General features: G+C 39.9%; 1 protein-coding gene, 1 long non-coding RNA gene and 1 pseudogene across 4 annotated transcripts in view; 2 read left to right on the forward strand and 1 right to left on the reverse strand.

Moving 5' to 3' along the window:
- The window catches only part of LOC136326188 (uncharacterized), a 30,665-nt gene extending 15,948 nt beyond the window's left edge, over positions 1-14,717 (reverse strand). For both annotated transcript variants that reach the window (XR_010729403.1, XR_010729402.1), the window contains exons 1-3: positions 14,701-14,717; positions 13,955-14,144; positions 9,159-9,301 (exon numbers count right to left, since the gene is read on the reverse strand). This is a non-coding gene — a long non-coding RNA (uncharacterized lncRNA). The remainder of the gene's footprint in view (positions 1-9,158; positions 9,302-13,954; positions 14,145-14,700) is intronic.
- LOC136327669 (U1 spliceosomal RNA) lies at positions 9,151-9,302 on the forward strand (annotated as a pseudogene).
- Positions 14,718-14,813: 96 nt separating the features above from the next.
- Positions 14,814-27,342, forward strand: part of ACP6 (acid phosphatase 6, lysophosphatidic) — a 42,638-nt gene continuing 30,109 nt past the window's right edge. For both annotated transcript variants that reach the window (XM_066255183.1, XM_066255184.1), the window contains exon 1: positions 14,814-15,462. In XM_066255183.1, the coding sequence (XP_066111280.1) occupies positions 15,244-15,462 (219 nt within the window). In that variant the 5' untranslated portion in view covers positions 14,814-15,243. The remainder of the gene's footprint in view (positions 15,463-27,342) is intronic.

The following is a 27,342-nucleotide window of genomic DNA, read 5'->3' on the forward strand; positions in this document are numbered from 1 at the left end:
TAATATGGCCATCTTGATTATATTTATTCTTCCTAACTAAGAACAAGGTATATTCTTCCATCTCATTATATCTTTTTCGATTTCCCTTAACAATGGTTTATAGTTTTCATTATATAAGTCCTTTACATTCTTTGTTATGTTTATTCCTAAGTGTTTTATTTATTTTTTGTTGCAATCGTGAAGGGGATTATTCTTTTGAGTTCCTTCTCAGTTGTTTCATTGTTGGCATATAGAAAGGCTATTGACTTCTGTATGTTAATTTTGTATCCTGCGACCTTACTGTATTGGCTTATTGTTTCTAGTAGTCTCTTTGTGGATTTTTTGGGGTTTTCGATGTATAGGATCATATCATCTGCAAAAACTGATACCTTTACTTCTTCTTTTCCGATATGGATGCCTTTTATTTCTTTGTCTTGTCTGATTGCTCTGGCTAGAACCTCTAGTACCACATTAAATAAGAGTGGAGAGAGTGGACAACCCTGTCTTGTTCCTGATTGAAGGGGGAAAGCCTTCAGTGTAGTGCCATTTAATATGATGTTAGCTGATGGTTTATCATATATGGCCTTTATCATGTTGAGATATTTTCCTTCTATACCCATTTTGTTGAGAGTCTTAAACATAAAATTGTGTTGTATTTTTTCGAAAGCCTTTTCTGCGTCTATTGATAAGATCATGTGGTTTTTGTTCTTTGTTTTGTTGATATGGTGTATTACGTTAACCGTTTTACGTATGTCGAACCATCCTTGAGATTCTGGGATGAATCCCACTTGATCATGATGTATTATTTTTTTAATATGTTGTTGTATTCGATTTGCTAGTATTTTGTTTAGTATTTTAGCATCTGTATTCATTAGAGATATTGGTCTGTAGTTTCCTTTTTTTGTGTCATCCTTGCCTGGTTTTGGTATGAGGGTTATGTGGGCCTCATGAAATGTGTTTGGAAGTATTGCTCCTTCAATTTTTTGGAAGACTTTGAGTAGAACAGGAACCAAATCTTCTTTGAATGTTTCATAAAATTCGCTGGTATAGCCGTCAAGGCCTGGACTTTTATTTTTGGGGAGGTTTTTAATGGTTTTTTCTATTTCTTCTCTACTGATAGGTCTGTTTAGGCTTTCTGCTTCTTCTTGACTCAGTCTAGGAAGGTTGTATTGTTCTAGGAATTTATCCAGTTCTTCTAGGTTGTTGAATTTAGTGGCATAAAGTTTTTCATAGTATTCTACAATAATTCTTTGTATATCTACGGTGTCCGTGGTGATTTCTCCTCTTTCATTTTGGATTTTGTTTATATGAGTTCTTTCTCTTTTTTCCTTGGTAAGTCTTGCCAAGGGTTTGTCAATTTTGTTGATCTTTTCAAAGAACCAGCTCCTTGTTCTATTAATTTTTTCTATAGTTTCTCTGTTCTCTAATTCATTTATTTCTGCTCTGATTTTTTTTATCTCCTTTCTTCGGCTGGTTTTGGGTTGTCTTTGTTCTTCTTTTTCTAGTTCCTTAAGGTGGGAAGTTAAGTGGTTCACTTGGGCTCTCTCTTGTTTGTTCATATATGCCTGAAGTGATATGAACTTCCCTCTTATCACTGCTTTTGCTGCATCCCATAGATTCTGATATGTCGTATTGTCATTTTCATTAGTCTGTATATATCTTTTGAACTCTGCACTTATTTCTTCTTTGACCCATTCATTTTTTAGAAGTATGTTGTTTAGTTTCCACATTTTTGTGGGTTTTTCCCCCCTCTTTTTTGCAGTTGAATTCTAGTTTCAAGGCTTTATGATCAGAAAATATGCTTGGTACAACTTCAATTTCTCTGAATTTGCTGATGTTGTTTTTGTGGCCCAACATATGGTCAATTCTTGAGAATGATCCATGTACACTGGAGAAAAATGTATACTCAGTCACTTTGGGATGAAAAGTCCTGTAGATGTCTATCATATCCAGGTGCTCTAGTGTTTTGTTGAAGGCCACTATGTCTTTGTTGATTCTCTGTTTGGATGACCGATCTAGAGCCATCAGCGGTGTATTGAGGTCTCCAAGTATGATTGTGTTTTTGTCAGTTTTTGTTTTAAGATCAATAAGTAGCTGTCTAATATATTTTGGTGCTCCTTGGTTTGGTGCATATATATTAAGAATTGTTATGTCTTCTTGATTCAGTGTCCCCTTAGCCATTATGAAATGGCCGTTTTTGTCTCTGAGTACTTTTCCTGTCTTGTAGTCAGCATTATCCGATATGAGTATTGCTACACCTGCTTTTTTTTTTTGGATGTTATTTGCTTGGAGTATTGTTTTCCAGCCTTTCACTTTGAATTTGTTTTTATCCTTGTTACTTAGATGAGTTTCCTGTAGGCAGCATACAGTTGGATTTTCTTTTTTAATCCATTCTGCTACTCTGTGCCTTTTTATTGGTGAGTTTAATCCGTTTACATTTAGTGAAATTATTGATACTTGTGAGTTCCCAATTGCCATTTTATATCTTGCTTTCTGTTAGTTTTGTGTCTTGTTTGATCCTTCTCTTTCGTTTTTCTATCTTTTGTTTTTATTTGGTTGTATTTCATACATCTTTCCTCTCTTGCTATCTTTTTTATCTCATGTGCTTCTGTGGCGTTTTTTTCAATGGTGGTTACCTTTGAGTAATGAAAAGGGTCCCTACCCTGTTCATTGTAGCGAACTATTTTGTGAGTACTTTTGCACTCCATCGTCCTTTGCTACTGTTAATCTCCATCTTCTCCCCCTCTTTCTTTTTGTTGTTGTCACAGTTTAAATTTGGTTTTATTGTGTTCTTCTTGGAGCTTTTACTTGTGGCTCTGTTTTTTTTTTTTGTTCTTTGTATCTGATTGGAGAACCCCCTTTAGTAATTCCTGGAGTGGGGGTTTTCTGATGATAAATTCCCTCATCTTTTCTGTATCTGTGAATGTTTTTATTTCTCCTTCATATTTGAAGGATAGCTTTGATGGGTATAGTATTCGTGGCTGAAAGTTTCTCTCTTTCAGGACTTTAAATATTGGGGTCCACTCTCTTCTAGCTTGTAGAGTTTCTGCTGAGAAATCTGATGATAATCTAATGGGCCTTCCTTTATATGTTGTATTCTTCTTTTCCCTGGCTGCCTTGAGAATTTTTTCTTTGCTGTTGGTTTGTGTCAATTTCATTATGATATGCCTTGGAGAAGGTTTGTTGGGGTTAAGAAAACTCGGTGTTCTGTTTGCTTCTTGAATTTGAGGCTTTAGTTCTTTCCACAGGCTTGGGAAGTTCTCGTCTATTATTTGTTTGAGTATGTTCTCCATTCCATTTTCTCTCTCTTCTCCCTCTGATATACCTATTATTCTTATGTTATTCTTTTTGATGGAGTCAGATAATTCTTGTAGGGCTATTTCATTTTTTTTTTATTTTTGAGTCTCTTTCTTCTTCTCTCTGTTGTGCCTCAAGTTGCTTGTCTTCTATTTCACTAATCCTCTCTTCTATCTGACCTGTTCTATTAGCTAAGCTTGTTACTTCGTTTTTCAGCTCGTGAATTGAGTTTTTCATCTTGTTTGATTTGTTTTTATTGTTTCAATTTCTTTGGACATATATTCTTTGTGTTCATTGAGTTGTTTTCTGAGCTCCCTAAATTGCCTTTCTGTGTTTTCTTGTATATCTCGGAGGATTTTTAGGATTTTTATCTTGAATTCTCTGTCATTTAGCTCCAAGGTTTCCAATATATTAAATTTTTTCTCCATAGATTTTTCCTCATCTAGCTGTGTTACCTCTCTTTCTTTTGTATCCATGATATTCGATTTTCTCTTCCTTAATGGCATCTGAGGGTGGTTTTGTTGATAGTATTAATGAGATTTAATAAAGAATAAAAAGTTAAAAAAAATAAAGAATCAAAAAGAGTTGGTTTTTTTTAAAAAAAATTAATAATGAAATAAAGAAAAATTAAATAATAATTTTTAAAAAAAGGAAATTATTCCCCCCCTCCTTTTTTCCTCTCCTCTCCCCTTTTTCTTGAGAAAATCTTGTGGTGAACTGTGAATTTTAACAAACAATGCCTGTGATGGAGGTCCTGAATTGGGGAAAAGTAATAAAGGGGCAAAAAAAAAAAAGAAAAAAAAAGGGGGGGCGGTATGGACCCACAAAAAGCAAATAAGGAAAAAATTTGGGTCAAGAATAAAATGATTTGCTTTTAGGTGTTGGTTGTCTAAGAGTTATGATGAGAGGAATAAGAGGAGAACGGAAAAATGGGGGGACAAATTAAAAAAATACTATTGTATTTAGTGGAACAAGAACTAGATAAAATGGAGAGCCAGGGATGGGAGCACTGCTAGTGAGTTAAAAAGGTGAAGTAAAAACCCCCCAAAATGCCACAAACATAAGTTTGAGTCCCAGATAAGATAATTTGTTTGTTGTTGAGGTTTGAATGAGAGGAGATGTAAAGGAGAAAGGAAGAAACTAATATAGAGGGAGAAAAGAAAGAGAGAGAGAGAGAAAAAAAGAGGGAACCACTAAAAGAAGAAAAAAGAAAGGAGAGAGAGAGAGTTAAGGGTTTTGGAGTGCAACCCTCATAGAGAGAAAGGAAGAGGAGAAAAAAGATAATGGGAGATGTAACACTTATGGGTAGTGTAGTTCAAGGAGAGGAGAGAGTAAGACCGGCAGAGAGTTAATCGGCCAAATTGGAGGAGGAAAAAAAGTATCAAGAATGAAGATAAGAGAAACAAACGAACAAATATAAGAAAATGGGATAGGTTATAAAGTCTGCAGATTATTCTTGATTTTGAGAGGTTATCTTCTTGTTTTTTCTTTTCTCTCCCTCTTCCTGGTCGGTGACTCTGTACCCCAGATTCTGCCCCTTTGGCACGCTCAGGTAGAGGTTTGCAGTTGATAAGTCTCTATGGCAATGTCATGTATTGTGCTTTAGTCTCGTTGGGAGTCAAGGCTCATTAGCATTCATAGGCTCCAACAGTGAGAGAGTCCGTGTTCCTGGAGCCTTTCTCCTAGTCTTTCCTTCCTCAATTAGTAGCCTGATAATCCAGCTATGGGGTTGTTGCTGCCTCTGCCTGGATAGTAAGAGGTTCAAAGAGCTGGCAACTCCCCACTCTATTCCCACTCAGTACAGGGCTCTAGGTAAGGCTCAGTCAGTCAGAGCTGCTAGCATAATCAGGCGGGCTTTCCGCCCACTCAAAGACCTCTGGCTCTGCCACTCTGTCCGGTAACACAGGCGGGCGCCCACTTCCGTGGCGCTTGGAGGAAACTCTCATTCACTATCTGCGCGCGCAGACCAGGATATCCGGCCAGTAGTCTCACGCTCTGAGTGAAACCCCCAACCGCATGGAAATTTGCAGCGCTGGAATTCGCTCTCGCTCCGTCCCCGTGCGCGGCTTTTGCAAGGCGCTGGGGCGGCCCGAGATTCCGCTTTTGCCCACACAAAGGCCCCTGACTCTGCCCCTCTGTGCGATAACATGGGCGCGCACTGCCGAGGCACTCAAAGGAATCGCTCACTACCTATCTGCGCGCGCACACCAGGATATGAGGCCGGCCGCGTTTCCCTGAGTGAAACCCTCACCAGCACGGAAAATTTCCACCGTTGGAATTAGTTCTCTTCCCTCCCGTGCGCGGCTTTCCCAGGGCGCTGGGGCTGCCCAGAGATTCTGCTTTCGGCCCACAGAAAGGCCTCTGACCCTGCCTCTCTGTGGGGTAACACGGACACCCACTTCTGGGGCTTAGGAAGAGATCTCTCGCCCACTAACTGCGCACCAACCAGGAGAACGGGTAAAATGGCTGCCCCGCTTGTCTTTCTTTGTTTGGGTTTGGCGCGAGTGTTAGCTTGTATTGCCTGGCTTGCCACAGGATCAGTTTTTCTTCCGCTAGGATCTCCGTGCCACAGCCTGGTTCGGCCGTTTGTGCGTGGCCTGGATGTATTCACCCCTTTTGCCCGCCTCAGTTTCTATATTCACAGTTACCAGAGAAAGCCGCCCTGTTTAGGTTAGTGAGGAAAGCGGAGCATTTCTTACTCCCTATTTCCTTCAGGATTTGGTTATATATTTAGCCAATTTTTCACTCGACCATACCTTCGGGTGTATTGTGAAGCATCTGGAGGCTCCAAGTATAGGTTTTTCTGTTTCTGGTTGAAGATCTTGTTGAGTTTTGGGGGAGATTTATCAGTATCGCTTCCTACTCCGCCATTACTCTGACGTCATCCAGGTTGTAACTCTTAATTAAGTACATAACTCTTCTGTCTTAGGCTGCTCTTAATTGAAGAGGTTACACACTGTCCAAGGCTGATTCTTCCTCCCTTCTTCTTTATCACGCTTTATCCCATGTCCTTAGGGATTCTGTCCTATCAGTTACTCCTCTTTATCTTAATTGTTTTCTCTCACTGGCAATTTTCTCCTATTTTGTAAAAAATTCTCCCTTACTAAAATAATCACCCCTTTATTTTCTCTCAGTGGTATTCAGAGTGTGATCTGAAAAGGTCTTATCACCTTGGGTGCTAGTTTAAAGTACAGAGTCCTAGACTCTACCCAGATCTAGTAAGACACTGGTGCTCTGGAACCTGCATTCTAACAAACATCCCAAGGATTCTGATGCTACATGAAGTTAGAAAGTTTTGTTGCCTACTCATCACTCTCTCTCTCTCTTGTATATCCTATAGATCTTTCACTTTCTCATGTTCCTCAAATCTTCAAAAGCACTAAGCCCTGAACCCTTATCCCATTTTTGTAGAAACCATTTAAAAAATACTCTAATTCCCACACTATAAATATAACTCCACTTATGCCTGTTCTCTCATCTTTCCCTCCTGTCATAATGAAAAATATGTACTTTCTACTTCTGAGGCTGATTATGAGAGTTAAATGCACCTCTCATCTTTTCCTACCCTCTTAAGCACTTTACCTAATCTAGTATTCTGTCTTATATTTTATTTATTTATTTATTTATTTTTTGCATTTTTCTGAAGCTGGAAACAGGGAGAGACAGTCAGACAGACTCCCGCATGCACCCGACCGGGATCCACCGGGCACGCCCACCATGGGGCCACGCTCTGCCCACCAGGGGGTGATGCTCTGCCCATCCTGGGCGTCACCATGTTGCGACCAGAGCCACTCTAGTGCCTGGGGCAGAGGCCACAGAGCCATCCCCAGCGCCCGGGCCATCTTTGCTCCAATGGAGCCTTGGCTGCGGGAGGGGAAGAGAGAGACAGAGAGGAAGGCACGGCGGAGGGGTGGAGAAGCAAATGGACGCTTCTCCTATGCGCCCTGGCCGGGAATCGAACCCGGGTCCTCCGCACGCTAGGCTGACGCTCTACCACTGAGCCAACCGGCCAGGGCCCTGTCTTATATTTTAAACCTCTCCTTATCTACAGCCTTCTTCCTATCATCAACATTTAAACATGTATACAAACTTTTCCCATCTTCAAAAGACAAATCTCCCTTCACTTCAGGAACCAAACACCTCCAGCTACTACTGTACTTGTTTACCCTGTCTTGTCAGCTAAACTTCTTAAAGATGTCTACACTTACTTCCCACTCAATGCCCACTTCTATTTAATTTCTACTCCACTATTTCCCCCGAAACTGTTCTCATGTAGGGCCAGGGGTCACCACCGTCATGGCCATGCAGGTTCTCATTGAATTCGGAGAAATGGTAAAGAAACAGTGGAGCCAAAAAACAGTGGGCCATTTTATTTATTAAAGTCTCGCACAGGCCGATGAGTAAATACACAGGGAAGACCGCTTCCCTCCCATTCAGAGCTCCCAAAGCCCTGACACATTCTCCAGTTCCACAACCAGGAGAATCTTCTCCAGTTTCTCCTAGAATCAAAGGCCCCACCAGTCTTTGTGGAGCTCGCAAAGCCCCTCATCTCTGGTTCCTCATCTGCACACTTTCTCTTTCTCTGCACAAACTTCCTTCTTCAGCACTCTGCATCTCTCTCTGCTCTTTCTGGGCCCACAAAGACTCCTGCTCCAGCAAACATTAGCAAAATAATGGCCCCTCCCAAGCAGAAATGAAATCCACAATTTGCAATCAACTGCCCTGCTCTGAGGGCAAGCACACATATGGCTGCCCAGTGCCATTTTTTTTTAAACTATGTTTTTATTTTTTATTTTTTTCTCTTTATTTATTTTTTTTTAGAGAGGAGAGAGAAAGGGAGAGAGAGAGAGAGACAGAGAGGGAGAGAGAGAGGAGAGAGAGAGAAGGTGGGGAGGAGCTGGAAGCATCAACTCCCATATGTGCCTTGACCAGGCAAGCCCAGGGTTTCGAACCAGCGACCTCAGCACTTCCAGGTCGACGCTTTATCCACTGCGCCACCACAGGTCAGGCCCAGTGCCATTTTTAAACAATAAAAGTGAGTAAACTAAAAAAAAATACAAATTTTACAAACTCATTTGCCCAATATCTCACTGGTGACCAAAGATTAGTTTGTTGTCAAATCCAATGGACATTTGGTCTGTACATTACTTGACCCCTCAGTTCCATCTGACACAGTTATTCATTCTCTTCTTAGAACCTTTCTACTCTTGGCTTCCTTGATATCTGTCTTTTCTTTTTTTCTCTCTGCCACCTCTCAGGCTTCTCTTTCTCTGCCCTTCCCTTAAATGGTAGGATTCCCCAGAGTCCTGTCTTAGCTTCCCCTCTGTAAAGCCAGTAGCTGAGGCCACCATCACAGCTGCCTGGCCTGTGCAGGTTTGCATTTGATTCGGACAGACCGTACTGAAACAATGGAGCCAAGAACTGGTGGCCCATTACCTTTCGTCCTAGCTCGCATCTGGTGGGCGAGAAATACACACAGTGGGAAAATTCTTCCCTTTCCATTCAGGGCTCCCAAAGCCATTGACTCATCTGAGTATTCCTAGAATCAAAGGTGTCTACTTCAGCAGCCTTATTCACCTCTGTTCCCCATCTCCTTCTCTCTGCACAAACTGCACAAACTGGCTTCTCCTTCAGCACTCTGCTATCTTGGCTGCTTCTCCTCTATTCCATGTGGCCTTTCTCTGCTCTCCTCCAGCATGGGCTCCTCTGCCCCATTTTATAGTGTAGAAATCAAAACCTTTAATCCAATGTACAAACAAGGGTTCTCTGATATAAAGTCACTTATAAATGGGATTCTTCATAAGAGTGCACCACCCTATCATGCAACAGTCAAGGGTGTGGGGAAAAGCTTAGTCTTAAAACTAAGTCTTAGGGATACGTACCGGCAGGGGAGGTACCATGTTCATTGAGGTGGTTTCCCCAGGGCGAGGCTTATTCATTGCACTCCGGATGTGCTGACCCCTGCAATTTTCCCAAATGTGGGAAAATCTGCTGGCTTTGTGACAATGGGGGGCTGTGTGCCTTCCTAGAAGTAAAAAAAACAAAAACAAAAAACAAAAATAAAAAAACTAAGCCTTAGGCCAGGGGTCAGGAATTTATGGCTCGCAAGCCAGATGTGGCTCTTTTGATGGCTGCATCTGGCTCATAGACAAATCTTTAATAAAAATAATAATAACATTAAAAATATAAAACATTTTCTTGTATTAGAATCCATTCATTTCCTACTGCTTATGTTCATGGTTGCGGGTGGCTGGAGCCAATTACAGCTGTCCTCTGGGACAACATCAAATTTTTATTGGATAATGCTTAATGTACATGGGTCGTTGTATGACTGTCACGGAATTACATTTTAAAATATGCGGCGTTCATGGCTCTCTCAGCTAAAAAGGTTCCCAACCCCTGCCTTAGGCTATAACGACCCTGCCTGCTTATAGCCTGTCCCCCACACCCAATACAAACTATAAGCGAGCAAACAGATATATCATATCTACAAACTTATTTGACCAACATCCATGAAATAAGACTTAGATTTATTCTAAAACATAAGTTTCTGAAAATAAATGATCAGATCATTCCTTTTAACCATATAAACATTTATAGAACTCTGAAAAATAACTGGATTCATAAAAGCACTGGCAAATAACCAAAATAAACAAGAATTAATTATAGAGCTGAATGAAAAATAATCTATTATTCTTTTTTCTATGTTCAAAATATTATTGATTCTTAAATCTTTTTGTTTTCCAGCTATAAGGAAACTTGTTTTTTTCTTAAAAACAATTTAATAAAATATATCTTTATAAATAAATATTAGGGCATTTATATTTTTCTCCCTGCTTAATCCCTTCAGAATCTGGCAACTCTTAATAAGTATTATTGTAATAATAATATATTTATTTACATAAACCCAATAAGAATCTGTTCTCTTTATAAGATACAGAACTCATTTTTAAATTATGGTTTTATTAACCAAGACTTTGTCTGGAATGTCATGTCTGAAAAGGACATGCCTGGACTCTAGATGTCACCAGAAAGCTTTAAGGAATTGAGATTGACTTTGAAACTGATGAAAGCCAATGAAGAAACAGCCGAATACCTTGCTTATTCATGGTTTGTGGCATTTCCAGGTAAGAAATGGTTGCTTTCCTAGGAAATGGCAAGAAAAGGGAGCTTGGGACATTCTTTGTGGCCACAGGAGCTTGAGGAATTCACCCAAACTTACAGGTATTGCAAGTGAAGTCTGATGGCAACTGTGTGGCTTAGTTTTTTTTATGTGTGTGTGTGTGTGGTGTGTGTGTATGTGGTGTGGGTATGTGTGTTTGTGTGTGGTGTGTGCATGTGCCCTGAAGGGCTGATTAAACCTCAGTCTGAAAATTCCTCATGAAATTCCAGCAAAGCAGATTTTTAAAAAGCCAATATGATCAACTGGTATTCTTGTGTTTATGCAAATTACCAGGTCAAGTTAAAACTGGACTTAATACTATAACTGAGTTCATTTTAATTTAGCTCTTTAATAAAAAATAAGGGTCATTTTAGAGAGAAAACTTATATTTCAGTAGAATCTATTACCTACCACACAGTTATAAATTTCAGAAACTAGATTAAATCCTAAATTTTTCTGAATTTCTTGAATGTTTTGGCTATAGCCCTCTGAACTAGTTTTGTTTCCCATTCTTTAACTTGAAATTATTAAGAACATTGTTTCATAATTCTGTCATTCTAGCTTTCCCCCAATAACACTGAAATTTGTAACACAGTCTGTCTCCACCAGGTTATAAGCCCTACTCATACTCGGGAACATCACCTCCTTCTGTGCCCAGGCCTCATCATTCCTCTACAGGATCTCTTGGCTCTGAAGGAAAATATCACCCCTCTTCAGCAGGAGCAGCTACAGAAGAGACCCTAGGCCCCCTTCCCTGAAAGAATTCAAAACCACGATCCTTAAGGGGGAATATAGTAGACAGACAGGTGAGCAGAGCAAGGACTATGGGCCAGGGAGCAGAGAAGGCCACCAGGGAGGAGAGCCCCAAGTGTCTAGCAATGACCAAAACTAAGAAAACAGGAACCTTGCCCCCAGGGCAACTCTTCCTTCACTAGCATATTGCTGGGAATGCAGGTTGAAGGCCTTAGCAGAGAAATAAACCAAGGAGATCAGAAAGTAGCACTTAAGCATTAACCCATAGGGATAACATCTAGGCCTCAGTTGCATTTAAGCTCAAGGCCCAGAAAAGCAGTAAAATAATTACTTCCCTATGAAACAAATCTTATAGATATAAGATGGTTATAACTAACAGTGGAAAATGTAAGGGGTTAAATTACAATAATTGCTTATAAGGGCTGAGTCACAAAATTTCCTGCAAGGAGTTAAGGCACTGTAGATAAATAAGAGCTTAGCCTACAAACCTTAATCTTTATTTTGCTGCCTAAGAAATACAGGCAGCAGCCTGACTAGGAGGTGGTGGCACAGTGGATAGAGCAGTGGTCGGCAAACTGCAGCTTGCAAGCCACATGTGGCTCTTTGGCCCCTTGAGTGTGGCTCTTCCACAAAATACCACATGCAGGTGCTACCTCAATAAGGAATGTACCTACTTATATAGTTTAAGTTTAAAAAATTTGGCTCTCAAAAGAAATTTCAATCGTTCTACTATTGATATTTGGCTCTGTTGACTAATGAGTTTGCCTACCACTGGGATAGAACATCAGCCTCGGATGCTGAGGACCCAGGTTCGAAACTCTGAGGTCACCAGCTTCACTGTGGACTCATTTGGCTTGAATGTGGGCTCACCAGCTTGAGCACAGGATCATTGGCTTGAGTGTGGGATCATAGACATGACCCCATGGTTGCTGGCTTAAGCAGGAGTCACTAGCTTGGCTGGAGCCCCTGGATCAAGGCACATATGAGAAAGCAATCAATGAACAACTAAGCATGCCACAACATGCTTCTCATGTCCGTCTGTCTGTCTGTCTCTCTCTCTCTCTCTCTCACGCACACACACAGAAATACAGGCAGTTCTTTTGGACAGGATTCACCTGCGTTCTCTGATTAAAGACACACCTATATCTACCCGGTCTATCTTTATTAGCATTTAGGGTGATGGGTAACCCAGAGTCTGGCTTTGTTTTCCTGTTACACTTCCTCCCTCTCACTCTCTATTGTTAATTATACTTTCTAAAGCTTTCACACTTGGAATGCTGCAACAGCCTCCTAACTGACTTTTCTCCAGTTTTCTTCCCTTCCAATCTAGGGTGATATCCCAGAGGAAAAGATGACAGCTATACTGGCCATTAGGTTCTAAATATTTGCTGTAGCTGTTTAAAATCAGGCTCCAGCTTCCTGTCAATGAAGGCAAAAAGGAGGAAAAAAATCATCTTCATACTCTTTAATGCTTGTTCTAATGCTAACACTTTAGCCTAATATAAATTTCTCAGGAGAAGATTTAAATAGAGAGTAATAGGTGATGCAGTAGACAGTGTCCTTAAAAATATTCTAATGATATATCCTATAGTTCCATTCAGCAAGTATTCATGGACTACTTATTATGAGCCAGGTACTGTGCTCACTACTGGAGATAAAACAGTGAATGTGGTTGTTTCTTATCCAATCTCATCGCTGAAACTGAGTTTTGGCATACTACTAAAAGATAATTTTGATGTAATAAAAAAAAGAATTGACAAAAAATTTTAGATTTTATTAAAATCTGCTCAAACTGAGAGAGAGAGAGAGAGAATGAGAGAGAGAGAGAGAGAGAGAGAGAGAGGCAATTTGGTGGGAAGAGGGATTATTTCTCAGGCCAGTCCTGTCTGCTGGTAAAACCAAGGTTACAATAAATGTTCAGTTTTCCCCATCCTCCAATTCTGGAGCCAGCCCCAGAGCATAATTCAAGATTTCTCTTTTAAACTGCAGATTACTATCACTACCAGCACTACTGCATATCACACATCAAATATTTGTAGGACATCTCAAGGGTTTTCTTACATGTGCGGAAAAACAGTGTTTTCAACTACTGCATGGAATGTCATTTTCCAAGCTAACCTGCTCTGGCTTCTGTAGAGATCTGCTGAGACATCCCCAGCAGCAGCACACACACTCCCAACCTCATCCCAGCCACACATGTGCACCCCAGCAGGATAAACTGCTGCTATTGCTCATACAGGTTAAAGGTGCTCACTCATAATGCCTGACAAGTCTGAGCCAGGCTACAAGAATGCAGGGTGTGGGGGAGGACTGCCTGTCCATTATGCAGAATGTATTGGCACCCAGATGCCAATAATCCATTGCTTTGAAGAGGCTCAGGTTTTCAGAGATGCTGAAGCCGTTCAAACACCAGGGCCCTGATGCACTAAAGCTGTACCACATTCTCAATAAAGTACTAAGAACAGCTCTCCTCCACTCAAATGTAACAAAATGGGGTTACATTTCATCATACAGGTTCCAAAGCAATGCTGTCTGGTGTTCCTGATGCCTTAGATGGGCTATAGAAAAAACAATTTTCAGTTTCTAATCACCTCAGAACAATAAGACTCTGAAAAGTGAGTCCACTGGCTAAGTCTGGGGGGAAATTGTGACAATGTGCAGTGTTCCAAAATGACCCTTCCCCACAGCAGCACATTCAGAAACTTCTAGTGTGGTGAACAAGTTTGAACTCATGTCAGGAGCCATACTCCCAAAGTATGTTACCTTCACATATGGTCCAGTTCGATCCAAGAATAGAATTCAGAATGATGAAAGAACGGGGTAGATGTTATATATTCAGACTCTCCTCACAAGAGTCTCTCCTCTCAACTTGACCTTTGCCTTGAGATAGAAACAGATGGTCTGGTCTGATTGTGTCCTTGTTGCCAAGTTCTGGAGCACAGGCTTAGGGCAACTGTACATACAAGAGAGCCAAACCAGCAGGTAGTTTGGATTAGCATACTTCTTGGTAACTTAAGGTACTTAAGTCAGTGGAAAACCTGCAGACAAGGCCTGGATTTTTCCATAAGAAATATTCTGGATGTAAGTAAACACATCAGTGAGCTCAGTCAGAGTCCTGCTTTCTGTAATAATTTAAGCCTCTTTAACGAAAGTGGGGGCGCGGGGCAGTAAATGAAGACTAGATACAAAGCACCTACTGCTGTCCTTTGCAAATGGTATTAATTTAGTAAGTAGGCGTTCCAGCTCTTAGCTTCAGCAACCCCCGCCTTCAGGATTTCAATGAAAGCTACTACATGCCCGAGACCCAAAATACTGCCCTCCACACCCAATTCTACCGCTGTCCTCACGTTTCCTAAATAATCTGGCCTGGCAAACTAGCGGATTCATTCTCACTGTATTGGCCACATAGTCCTGAAGAAGACTTGTACCGGCGAAAGTTGACTGAAGGCGGGGTGCGGCGAAGGACTAAGTAAGCATAAAGCCCACTGCAGTTCTATATATACACATACCTCATAGTGACGGCCCCCGCCGCGCGCAGCCTTGTGGGAGTTGTAGTTCTCAAAACTCAACTTCGGAACAGGCGTTACCGCGGAACTCGCTTTCCCATACTCCTCTGCTCGAGGTCCACCTGGAAAGGGCTCTGGCTGCGGGAGGTGGCGGGTGTGAGTTTGCGTGTAGAAAAGTGGAACCCAGTTCTCTGTTAGTGGAGTCTCCGCTACCGAGGAACGCAGGGATAGTTCCTGTCCCTTCAAGAGTGTTGGAGGCCCAACTTGGAATACAAGTTTAAGGTTCCTTAGAAGGCGAAAGATAAGGAACTGAGCTTGTCCCCTGCCCAGTCTGTACCTGGAAAAGCCAACACCGACCTGCGTTAAAATACCCTACGCTACCATCTGGAGCCCGTTCAGGTCTTGAAGTCGCAGCAGTCCCACCTGGATTTGCGTGCCAGCGGCTGCTCCGGGAGTTGGGAGCGACCGCTGAGCCCGGGAGCCTGCGGAGGCCGTTTGCTCGCCTCCTGCAGCATTCCTCTGGAGGGCAGCTGAGGGGCTTCCACCATGATCACAAAGGTCTTCAGAGTGCGCACGTGGGCCCCCGTGGGCGTCCTGGCCTCGCTGGCGTACTTTATCCACCAGCGGCGGGTGGCCTTAGCTGGGCTGCGAGGAGCAGACGGTCAGCATCCCGTTGAGCGGAGCCTGCTGGAGTTGAAAATGGTGCAGGTGGTGTTTCGACATGGGGCGCGGAGTCCTCTCAAGCCGCTCCCGCAGAACGAGCAGGTGAGAGGTGGCCCTGGGCCGAGCTGCTGGGGCAAGGACTCTGTGGTCGAACAGCGGCGGGTCAGGCGTCTTGCCCGGAACGGGGACCTTTGGAATTTTATCCTCATGGAGCAGGATTCAGGCTTGGTACAGACGAAGTGAAAACAGCAGTCGCCAGTACATCCCCTGGCCGTTGAGCAAAACTGTGGCTTTAGAGCCCGCTGTCCCTCACCCTCCACCGACCCTTCATGTGCAGGGCAGCCCCCTACCTTCTCCTGTGATGCCGATTGATGGCTGTGCGGAAGTAGTACTTAGCTGCTCCTGTTGCATATAAAACGTCTGGGGACCTTGTTAAAATGCATGTTCTTATTGAACAGGGGTGGAGTAGGGCCTGACATTCTGCACTTCCAACACATATTTGGGTGATTAAGGGTGTAGTGCATTTCTGTGTGACCATTTGAAAGTTTCAGAGAATAACAGCGACCTTTGTGACAGGAACCACCCTAACTGGGATAAAAGTTTGTAAGAAAAGGCAATGATTTGTGAACATATTATATAACAGCATTCTCAGGATTTTAAAAAAAAATTATTTAGAAAATTAACTGTAACAGGGTGACATTGAGCAATAACAGTATGTAAGTTTCAGGTAAACATTTCTATAGCATTTAAACTGTTGATTATGTTGTATTCCCATCACCCCAAGTCAAATCATTTTCTGTCACCTTATATTTGTTCCTCTTTACACCCTTCTTCCCTACCACTCCCTCCTCTCTCCCCCCCACACTTCACTTCTATATCCATTAGTCTCAGTTTTATATCCCACCTATGTGTGAAACCATACAGTTTCTTAGCTTTTTCTGATTTACTTATTTCACTCAGTATAATGTTCTCAAGGTTCATCCATTCATCCATGTTGTCATGTCACTATGTTATCATTTCTTATGGCTCAGGAGTATTCCATTATACATATGTACCACATCTTCTTTATCCAGTCCTCTATTGAGGGACACTTTGCTTGTTTCCATGTTTTGGACACTATGACTAATGCTGTCATGAATAGAGGGCGGTGCATGTGTCTTCATGTGGTAATGTTTTTGAGTGTTTGGGGTAGACACCCAGTAGAGGGATTGCTGGGTCATATGGTAATTCTAGTCTTAATTTTTTGAGGAAAAAATACTTTCTTCCATAATTATTGCACTAATTTGCGTTCCCCAGAAGTGAATGAGGGTTCCTTTTTCTCCACAGCCTCTCTAACACTTACTACCTGTCTTGTTGATAATAGCCAATCTAAGAGGTATGAAGTGGTATCTCATTGTAGTTTTGATTAGCATTTCTCTAATAGCTAGTGAAGATGAGCATCTTTTCATATATCTGTTGGCCATTTGTATGTGCTCTTGGGAGAATTGTCTGTTCAGGTCTTTTCCCCATTTTTTAATTGGATTGTTTGCTTGTTTGTTGCTAAGTTTTATGAGTTCTTTATATATTTTGGTTATTAACCCCTTATCGAGCTTTTGTTTGTAAATACCATCTTCCATTTAGTTGGCTGCCTATTTGTTCTGTTGTCAGTTTATTTTTCTGTGCAGAAGCTTTTTAATTTGATATAGTCCCATTCATTTATTGTTGCCTTTACCTCCCCTGCCTTTGGGGTAAAATTTATAAATTGTTCTGCATGGCCAAGGTCCATGAGTTTAGTACCTATATTCTCTTCTCTATGTAATTTATTGTTTCAGATCTTATATTTAGGTCTTTTATCCATTTTGAATTAATTTTCATGCAGGGGGACAAACTGTAGCCAAGTTTCATTCTTTTGCATGTGGCTTTCCAGTTTTCCCAGCACCTTTTATTGAAGAGGTTTTATTTTCTCCATTGTGTGTTCTTGGATCCTTTGTTGAAGATTATTTTTCCAAATATATGTGGTTTGATTTCTGGTCTCTCAATTCTGTTCCATTGGTCTGTATGTCTGTTTTTGTGCCGATACCATGCTGTTTTGATTATCATGGCTCTGTAGTATCATTTGAAGTCAGGTAGAGTGATACCTCCAGCTTCATTCTTTTTCCTCAGGATTGCTTTGGCTATTCGGGGTTTTTTATGGTTCCATACAAACCTGGTGATTTTTTTGTTCTATTTCCTTAAAAAATGACATTGGGGTTTTATGGGGATTGCATTAAATTTGTATATTGCTTTGGGTAATATGGCCACTTTAACTATGTTGATTCTTCCAATCCATGAACATGGAATATTTTTTTATTTCGTTGTGCTTTTTTTAGTTTCTTTCAATAATGTTTTTAGTTTGTAGTATATAGGTCCTTCACATCCTTTGTTGAGTTTATTCCTAGGTAATTTACTTTTTTTGTTACAAGTGTAAAAGGAATTTTTTTTACTTCATTTTTCAAAGTTTCATCATTGGCATATAGAGAAGCAGTAGACTTTTGTATACTGATTTTGTATCCAGCAGCTTTACTGTACTGTATTGGTTTATTGTTTCTAATAGTTTTTCAGTGGAGTCTTTGGGGTTTTCTGTATACAGGATCATGTCATCTGCAAAAAGTGATATCTTTACTCTTCTTTCCCTATATGGATGCCTTTCATTTCTTTCTCTTGCTTGATTGCTCTGGTTAAAACTTCCATAACTATGTTGAATGAGAGTGAAAAGCCTTGTCTTATTTCTGATTTTAGAGGAAAAGCCTTCAGTTGTTGGGTTTTTTTTATTTGCCATTTTGTATGGTATTACCTGATGGTTTGTCATATATGGCCTGTATTATGTTGAAGTACTTTTTTTCTATTGTATTGAGTGTTTTAAACATAAAGAGCTGTTTTATCTTATCAAATGCCTTTGATGTATCTCTTCATAGGATCATATGATTTTTGTTCTTTGTTTTGCTGATTGGTGTATTATGTTGATCAATTTCAGTATGTTGAACCATCCTTGTGATCCTGGAATGAATCCCACTTGATCGTGATGTATTATTTTTTTAATATGTTGTATTCGACTTGCTAGTATTTTGTTAAGGATTTTTGCATTTGTATTCATTAGAGATATTGGTCTGTAATTTTCTTTTGTGTGTGTGTGTTGTCCTTGCCAGGTTTTGGTATGAGGGTTAGGTTGGCCTCATAAAATGTGTTGGGGAGTATTGTATTGCTTCTTCTAGTTTTTGGAAGACTTAGAGAAGGATAGGTACCAAATTTTCTTTGAATGTTTTGAAGCCATCTGGTCCTGGACTTTTGTTTTTCAGGAGGTTTTTGATAGTTATTTCTATTTTCTTCCTGCTTATACATCTATTTAGGTGTTCCATTTCTTTGTAACTCAGTCTAGGAAGATTGTCTAGTTCTAGGATTTTATCCATTTTCTCTAGGTTGTTGAATTTGGTGGCATTTAATCTTTTACAATATTCTACTATGATCTTTTGTATATCTATGATGTCTATGGTAATTTCTCCTCTTTCATTTTGAATTTTGTTTGTATGAATCCTTCCTCTTTTTTCTTTAGTGAGTCTAGCCAGTGATTTGTTGATTTTATTGATATTTTCAAAGAACCAGCTTTTTGTTGTATTAATTTTTTTATAGTTTTTTTTTTTTGTTTTCTATTTCATTTTGTTCTCTACTTCATTTAATTTTACTACTTCCTTTCTTCTGCTGACTTTGGGTTGCCTTTGTTCTTCTTTTTCTAGTTCCTTAAGATGTGATGTTAGGTTGTTTACTTGGGATTTCTCTTGTTTCTTGATTTAAGTCTGTAATGATCTAAACTTCCCTCTTATTACTGCTTTTGGTGCATCCCAGAAATTTTGATAAGTGGTGTTGTCATTTTCATTTGTTTGTATATATCTTTTGATCTCTACTTTTATTTCTTCTTCAACCCAGTCATTTTTTTAGAGGTATGTTGTTTAATTTCCACATTTTTGTGGGTTTCTTTACTTCCTTTTTGCAATTAAATTCTAATTTCAAAGCTTTATGGTCAGAAAATATACTTGGTATGATTTCAGTCTTCCTGAGTTTATTGATGTTACTGTTGTGGCCCAACATATGGTCTGTCCTTGAGAATGTTCCATGCACACTGGAAAGGAATGTATAATCTGACATTTTGGGATTAAACATCTGTAAATGTCTATTATATCCATATAGTCCAGTGTGTCATTTAAGGCCAATATTTCTTTATTGATTTTTCTGTTTGAATGAATTATCTAAAGTTGTCAATGATGTGTTGGAATCTCCAAGTATGATTATGGTTTTGTCTGCTATTTTTAGATCAGTTAGTAGATGTCTTATAAATTTGGGTGGTCTCTCTCTGCTTTGGTGCATATATATTAAGAAATGTTATATCTTCTTGATACATTGTCCCTTTTATCATTATAAATTGTCCATCTTTGTCTCTGGTTACCTTTGTTGTCTTGAAGTCACTGTTATTAATATGACTGGCTGCACCTGCTGTTCTTTGTATATTATTTACTTGGAGAATTGTTTTCCAACCTTTCACTTTGCATCTACTTTTGTCCATGCAGCTTAGATGTCTCTCTTCAAGGCAGCATATGATTGGGTTTTCTTTTTTGATCTAATCTGCTACTCTGTGCCTCTCTACTGGTAAGTTCAGTCCATTTACATTTAGGGTAATTATTGACACTTGAGGATTTCCTATAGCCAATTTATGTTTTGTTTTCTGGTAGTTCTGTGTCTCATTTGGTTCTTTTTTTGTGTGTTTCTTTCAGTTGTTTCTGTTTGGTGGTATCCATACTTCTTTCCCCTGCCTATTATTTTTTTTAAGCTGCATATTTCAGTAGCAGCTTTTTCATGGATGGCTACTCTTATTTTATTTAAGAGAAAAATGTTCATATATACAAGAATTCTTTGTCTTATGAGTGCTTCTGTACTCCATCCTCCTTTGCTACTATAAGTCTTTATCCTCTCCTCTTTTATGTAATTGTTGTCATAGATTATTTTTGTTTTTGTTGTGACCTTGTTGGAGCTGTTACTTATAGTTTTGATTTGTTTTGTTCTTTGTGTCTGGTCAAATAACTCCCTGGAATATTTCTTGTAGTGTGAATTTTCTGGTGATAAATTCCCTCAGCTTCTGTTTGTCTAAAAGTATTTATTTTTCCTTTATATTTGAAGGCTAACTTTGAAGGATATAGTATTCTTGGCTGTTATTTCCTCTCTTTCAGTAATTTGAATTTTTGGATTCACTTTTCTCTGGCTTGTAGAGTTTTTGCTGAGAAGTTTGATGATAACCTAATGGGCTTTCCTTTATATGATAACATATAAGAAGAACATAATTCTTCTTTTCCCTATCTGCCTTGAGGATTCTTTCTGTCATTGATTTTTGACACTTTATTACTCTGTGCCTTGTAGTAGGTCTGTTTGGATTGAGGTTACTTGGCATTCTCTTTGCTTTTTGGATTCAAGGCTCTAACTCTTTCCATAGGCTTGTGAAATTCTCATCAATTATTTGTTTGAATAGGCTCTCCATTCCCTTCTCCCTCTCTTCTTCTGATATTTCCATTATTCTTATATTGCTCTTTCTGATGGAGTCAGACAATTCTTGTAAAGCTCTCAGTTTTTTTAATTTGTCTCTTTCTTCTCTCTATAGCATCTCTAGTTGCCTGTTTTCGATGTCACTGATTCTTTCCTCTATCTGGCTTGTTCTGTTAGCTAAACTTGCTATCTCAGTTTTCAGTTCACATATTGAGTTCTTCATCTCTGTTTTTAGAGTTTCAGTCTCCTTGGTGAGGTATTCATTTTTTCATTAATTTATTTTCTGAGCTCATTTAGTTGCCTATTGGTGTTTTCTCACATCTTGTTGAGTATATTTTCAGAACTTCAATTTTCAAATTCTCTGTCATTTAACTCCAAGATTTTCATGTGATTGAGATTTTTTTCTGGAGATTTTTAATTTTCTTTCTGAACTACATCTCTGTCTTGTATAGCCATGGTATTTGATTCCTTCTTCCTTGATGGCATTTGAGAGTGTGGTATTGGTAAGAACCCTAACAAAAAACCAACTAAAATTTGGAAAATTAAAATTAAAAAAATACAACAAAAAATTTTAAAATAATAAGAAGAAAAACCACAGAAAAGATAAAAAATAAAAATAAAAATTGAAACTCACAAAAAAGAATAAAAAATATAAAAATTAAAGGAAATGAAATTCAAAAGATAAATTGGAAAAAAGGGATAAGTAAAAAAATAAAAAGGAAAGATGAAAACAATGAAAAATGAATTTTGGTTTTGAGAGTTTTCTTCCTGTAGGTGTCACTGTATTACATGTTTTAGCTCTATGAAGTTGGGGGGCTGTCCTTGCTGAGATATTTCTGTCACAATGATGTAGGCGGGGCCTCAGCCGCCTTGGTGGGTGGGTCGTGTTGTGAGGGCTTTAGGGCTTTGGCTTCATTGCTTTGGCTTTCTACCATTATGGGTCTAGCAGTGGCAATCTCAGACCTTCGGGCACCCCTCCTCACATTTCAATAGATATAGGGACCAGACATGGGGCATCTCTGTTCTTCAGTGGAAAGAGTGGCTCTGGAGAGCCAGCTGTGGGCTTTGTCTCCAGCACTCTCTGTACCATGAGGTGAGGGAGGCAGCTCTAGGAGGTAGGGGGTGAGGGTGCTCTTTAGCTTTTTCTATCTGTGCTGAGTGAGGGCTGCAGGCACACCACAGGAACACTGGCCATGACTCGTCATTCTTGCTGCTTTGGTTTATCTCTCCCTCTGCCCCTCTTTCTCACCACTCATTCTGTCAGAATGAGACCCAGTCATTCCCAGTTTCCCTCTTCATACCTCTCAGACAAAATCCAAATAGTGTGAGCTTCCCTCATCCCCAAAGTCCAGTAGAGAAAGAAAACAAACCCAGTCACTTAGGTTTGTCTTTTCTCTAGAGCCCACTGTGAATGTGTTTTATTTTCCACCCCCCTTTTCAACTTGTCCCACCTTTAGTCCATTTGGTGCTTGGATCTTTCAGGCATGCCTTTGAACCCAGCTGGAGTTCCTTCACTGCATTATCATTGTTCAATTTGTTGAAATTTCAAGGGGGGAGGTCAGGAGTATCTTTCATGCCACCATTATGTGATATCATCTTCTCTCAGGATTTGGTGGAAATCTTTTGAGGTTCCACTGAAGGCTTTTTGGTAACGAGTGCTATTATCTTGGGGCTCTTTTTCTATTTTGGGTGTCTAAACCTATTGTGGAAGGGATCTTAGGTAGGATTAAAGTTAAAAATTGGCTAGTCTTGTCATTACAATGTCTTAAAATATACCTGGTTTGGTCAGGAAAATTATGATTAAAGTACAAATAATTAGTTTTTAAAATAATTATCTTTTTCTGGATTTATTTCTTGACTTCTCATGGCAAATTGGCCTGAGATTGTAGAACTGGCTTTCTAGTGAAGATGAATAGGCAAACTGAAATCCTCAGAACCCGCAGCTGTCACACTTACCTATGGAGTACTTTTGCATTCTTAGCTGTCCAGGTTATTATTGGAGCAGGTTCAACAGGATGTCCAAAGCTGGTATTAGGCATACTTGTCACAATCATAATTGCTTTAAGAAACCCTTTGGGCTTGTACAACTGAAAACCCAGTTTTTAAACCTGGCCGCAGATGAAATCAAACCTTTAAAGCACTTCCAACATAAATAAATATTGGGTGACACTTAATTCTACTACCAGGTTTTTAGTTAGCCTTTTTATAGCCACTTTAGAAAGTTGCTACACCACTTTCTAGTACTGGAATTTCTTTTTCTTCTTCCTTCTTCCCTTCCTCCCTCCCTTCTTCCTTCCCTTTCTCCCTCCCTTTCTTTTTCCCTCCTTCCCTCCTTTTCTCCCTCCCTTTCTTCCTCTGTCCCATCTTTTCTCTCTTTCTTTCTTTTTTCTTTCTTCTTTCTTTCTTTCTTTATTTTGTCTTTTTTCCTTCCTTCCTCCCTCCCTTCCTTCCTTCCTTCCTTCCTTCCTTCCTTCCTTCCTTCCTTTTTTCCTTCCTTTCTTCCTCCCTCCCTCCCTCTCTTCCTTCCTCTCTCCCTCCCTTCCTTCTTTCATTCTTTCCTTCCTTCCTTCCTTCCTTCCTTCCTTCCTTCCTTCCTTCCTTCCTTTTTTCCTTCCTTTCTTCCTCCCTTCCTTCCTTCCTTCCTTCCTTCCTTCCTTCCTTCCTTCCTTCCTTCTCAATCCCTTACTTTGCCTTCTTATATTAGGTCACTACATTTTTCTTATGATTTTATACATAGCCTATCTCTTCTTCATTTATTTTTGTTACAGAAAATCTGGAAAATAACATAGAGGAATAGAAACTCATATTAAAGACAAAGTTATCTGTAGTCCCAGAGAATAAAAGTCTGAATGTCTAGGCATGGACTTAGTATGTACAGTATACATACTCCCTGGAGAGCCTAAAATAATTGTTTAAGGGTTTCTTCTGAGTCATGCTGTGGATGATTATTATCTTTTGCCTTTATGCTGGAAGGGGCATTTTTAGCTCAGGTAGAATGCTAGCTTCATTCATCTTCTGTCTACATAGCCATGAAATAATAGAACATCTGAGTCCATGACCTCACTTGCAACTAGGAAAGGCACATTACCTCTCCTGCCTGCTCACATTCTCCAGACTTTAGGCAGATGCACTAAATATCTTTGATTATCTCACATGCAATCTTGTGCATAAAAGTAGGGGGGTGGAACTAATGCTCTTTCTATTTAAGCTATGAGCTAGTGTCATTGGCCTGCTATAACTTGTTTCTGGAGCTCCTCTCTCAGATTTTCTTTTTAAGATACTATTTGACAGAGGTTATTAATGGGATTTTCTAAAGTTCCTGGTTCTGCTATTAACAGTAGTTAGAAGGGACTACCTGGCAACAATTCTAAAACTAAAATTGTCTTTGGTAGCTGTTTCCATACTTCTGACTGGTTTGTAGATAAACAAGTGATAAGTCACTTCATTCAATTATCTCAGAAATCCTTAGAAAGCAGCATTGTGGCCCTGGCCGGTTGGCTCAGCGGTAGAGCGTCGGCCTAGCGTGCGAAGGACCCGGGTTCGATTCCCGGCCAGGGCACACAGGAGAAGCGCCCATTTGCTTCTCCACCCCTCCGCCGCGCTTTCCTCTCTGTCTCTCTCTTCCCCTCTCGCAGCCAAGGCTCCATTGGAGCAAAGATGGCTTGGGCGCTGGGCATGGCTCTGTGGCCTCTGCCTCAGGCGCTAGAGTGGCTCTGGTCGCAACATGGTGACGCCCAGGATGGGCAGAGCATCGCCCCCTGGTGGGCAGAGCGTCGCCCCTGGTGGGCGTGCCGGGTGGATCCCGGTCGGGCGCATGCGGGAGTCTGTCTGACCGTCTCTCCCTGTTTCCAGCTTCAGAAAAATGAAAAAAAAGAAAAGAAAAAAAGAAAGCAGCATTGTGTAAAACTAGATGTTTTACTGAGTTATTTTTCTAATGGCTTAAATTGCTGCTGACCTGTCTTCCTTTAGCTATGCTCTGGAAATAAAACTCTGCAACTTGATTGGCCATTTTTTCTAATCATTAAATTAGATCCAGGTACATACAGTAAGTCCCTAAGTTACAAACATCCGACTTATGTACAACTCATACTTACAAACAGAGCACCATAAGGGCTATTGGTAATCAACTGCAGTTGGCCATCAGTGAAAATGATATAGAGTTACTCAACTCCCATAGCAAAGAGCTAATCAGTGAACTACAGCAGTAGATGATAGCATTTAGGAAAGAAAACAGGGACCCAGAAACTCCAGAACCGAAAATGTTTTCTACAAAAGAGTTAGCTGATGCTTTTCATCTCATTGAAGCAGGAATGCCAAAGTTAGAGAAGCAAGATCCTGCTATGGAAAGGTATACCAAAGTTTACTATGCAGTTGAAGGTCTCAGATGCTACAGGTCCATTTATGATGAGAAAACAAAAGCTCTGTACAAACCTCCCTTGATGCTTACTTCAAAAAACTGACTCCAGCAGCAGAATCAAACCCTGACTCTCTAACACCAGTTCCATCCTCTCCAACAAATCTATCTTCTGCATCATCCAGGGTTGTTTACAGTTGTGTTTGAAAATGTTTAAGTGTCTATATAGAAAAGTAAAAATAAATACTGTGTTAAGACAAATATCTGTTTAAGTTGCATTTAATAGGTAAATGTACCTGTTCCAACATACATACAAATTTAATTTAAGAACAAACCTACAGAACCTGCTTCGTTTGTAATGTGGGGACTGCCTGTATTCAAAAGATACATTTGTCCCTGCTTTCAGAATTCCCTCAGCTCCCTTTCAGATGGTGATAAAATGGCCTCCAGTTCAGGTAGGTTCCTCAGTTTTTGTAAAATGAAATCTAACCTGTCTCAGCTCCACTGATGATTAAGGCATTTGGTTCTATATTGACTTGATAATGTAAATGAACTGGGAAGCATAATGCCAGTCTCATTGTTGCTTATTACCTATCCAAAGCTCAGCTAAGAGAAGGGTTTTCAGGAGGCATTCCTCTGGAACAGTGGTTCTTAACCATGTTGGGCCTTTGGGCTCAACTGGGGAGCTTTAAAAAATACTGATGCCTGGATCTTCTCCCAGTGACTCTGATTCCATTGGCCTAGAGAGCATCCAGGCATGGTAAAAGCTTCTCTGGTGAACCTTTAGAAGGATCTGGACTGGATGGCATTTAAAAGGTTGAGACTCTACTCCTAGGAGATCTGGACATGATTAGATCAGGATGAGCCTCAGGCACTGGTAACATTTAAAAATTTTCCCAATGATGTCAGTGTGCAGTCAAGATTTAAGATCATTGCGTTATTCTAAAATCTGTACCTGAGAGATTTTTGTTTAGTTTTACAGATTTTTCTTTTACATGGAATGTAATCCCAGAATAGTATTGTCTTCACAGAAATGTACTTAGTGAGATGCTATCCTTCTGTGTTGAGGAAACAATGAGAAACGGTCCCAAAGAACTCATTGCTGTGACCATTGAAAAGATGTTTATTATATTACTCTAACCTCTTTATGAAGACCCTTGGGAAGAATGTATCTGTTAGCATTAGAAATGGTGTGCTTTTCCTGAACATTTGGCTTACTTTTATCTTTAAGTTTGTCTAGCTGATCAAGTTTCTCCTTTTACATAAAAGGCAACGTAGTGTTGAATCTTGGCCCACTTGTAACAAATAAATGGATCTTCATGGTATGCAGTTTTGTACAACTTTATCATCTGCATCCACTTATTATGTTTGGTTGTTCGTGTGTGAGTGTGTGTGTGTGTGTGTGTGTGTGTGTGTGTGTATTTTGGTCTCTCTGCTTGTTTACTTTGTCTTTCTTGCTTACTTTGGGTTGGTTGTCTAAGGTTTTGCTATCAACTACTTTAAATTCCTTAAAGTGGTGTATAAATAATTAAGTAGAATTATAAAGTTAGTCTTTACCACCAACACAAGAACAAGAATGAGAGTATGTATGTTGGGTGGACATTATGTAAGGAACTGATGTACCATTCATTCTTTTTTTCCCATTTTATTTATTTATTTATTTATTTATTTATTCATTTATTTATTTATTGTGTTTACATAGATTCATTCTAGTTTCTCCTCAAATGCATTTATTCTTGAAAATCTGAAAACATGTATTCTAGACTTGGCATGACCTAGATTTTCAAGAGTCATTTCTGGGAAACACCAAAGATCCTCTGTTGTCAACTGTGCCTAACAGGAGATTTCTTAGACTAAATATGCCCTGTGGGCTTGGTGTCAGGAGCTGTGCTAGGCACTGGGCTTATAAGGATGGGTAATTCAGACTCATCTGTAAAGAAGATTACATTGTGGAGAAGAAGAAAAACAAAACAGATTCCTGTTATGGGAAAATGCTGGGAGTGCCAGGAACACAAAGGAGGTATCTCAGTCTTAAAATGTTCAAAACTGAACTCAGCTTGTCAGCTATCCTTCTGTCTTGGACT

Source organism: Saccopteryx bilineata, chromosome 2 (assembly GCF_036850765.1).
Source record: "Saccopteryx bilineata isolate mSacBil1 chromosome 2, mSacBil1_pri_phased_curated, whole genome shotgun sequence".
NCBI lineage: Eukaryota > Metazoa > Chordata > Mammalia > Chiroptera > Emballonuridae > Saccopteryx > Saccopteryx bilineata.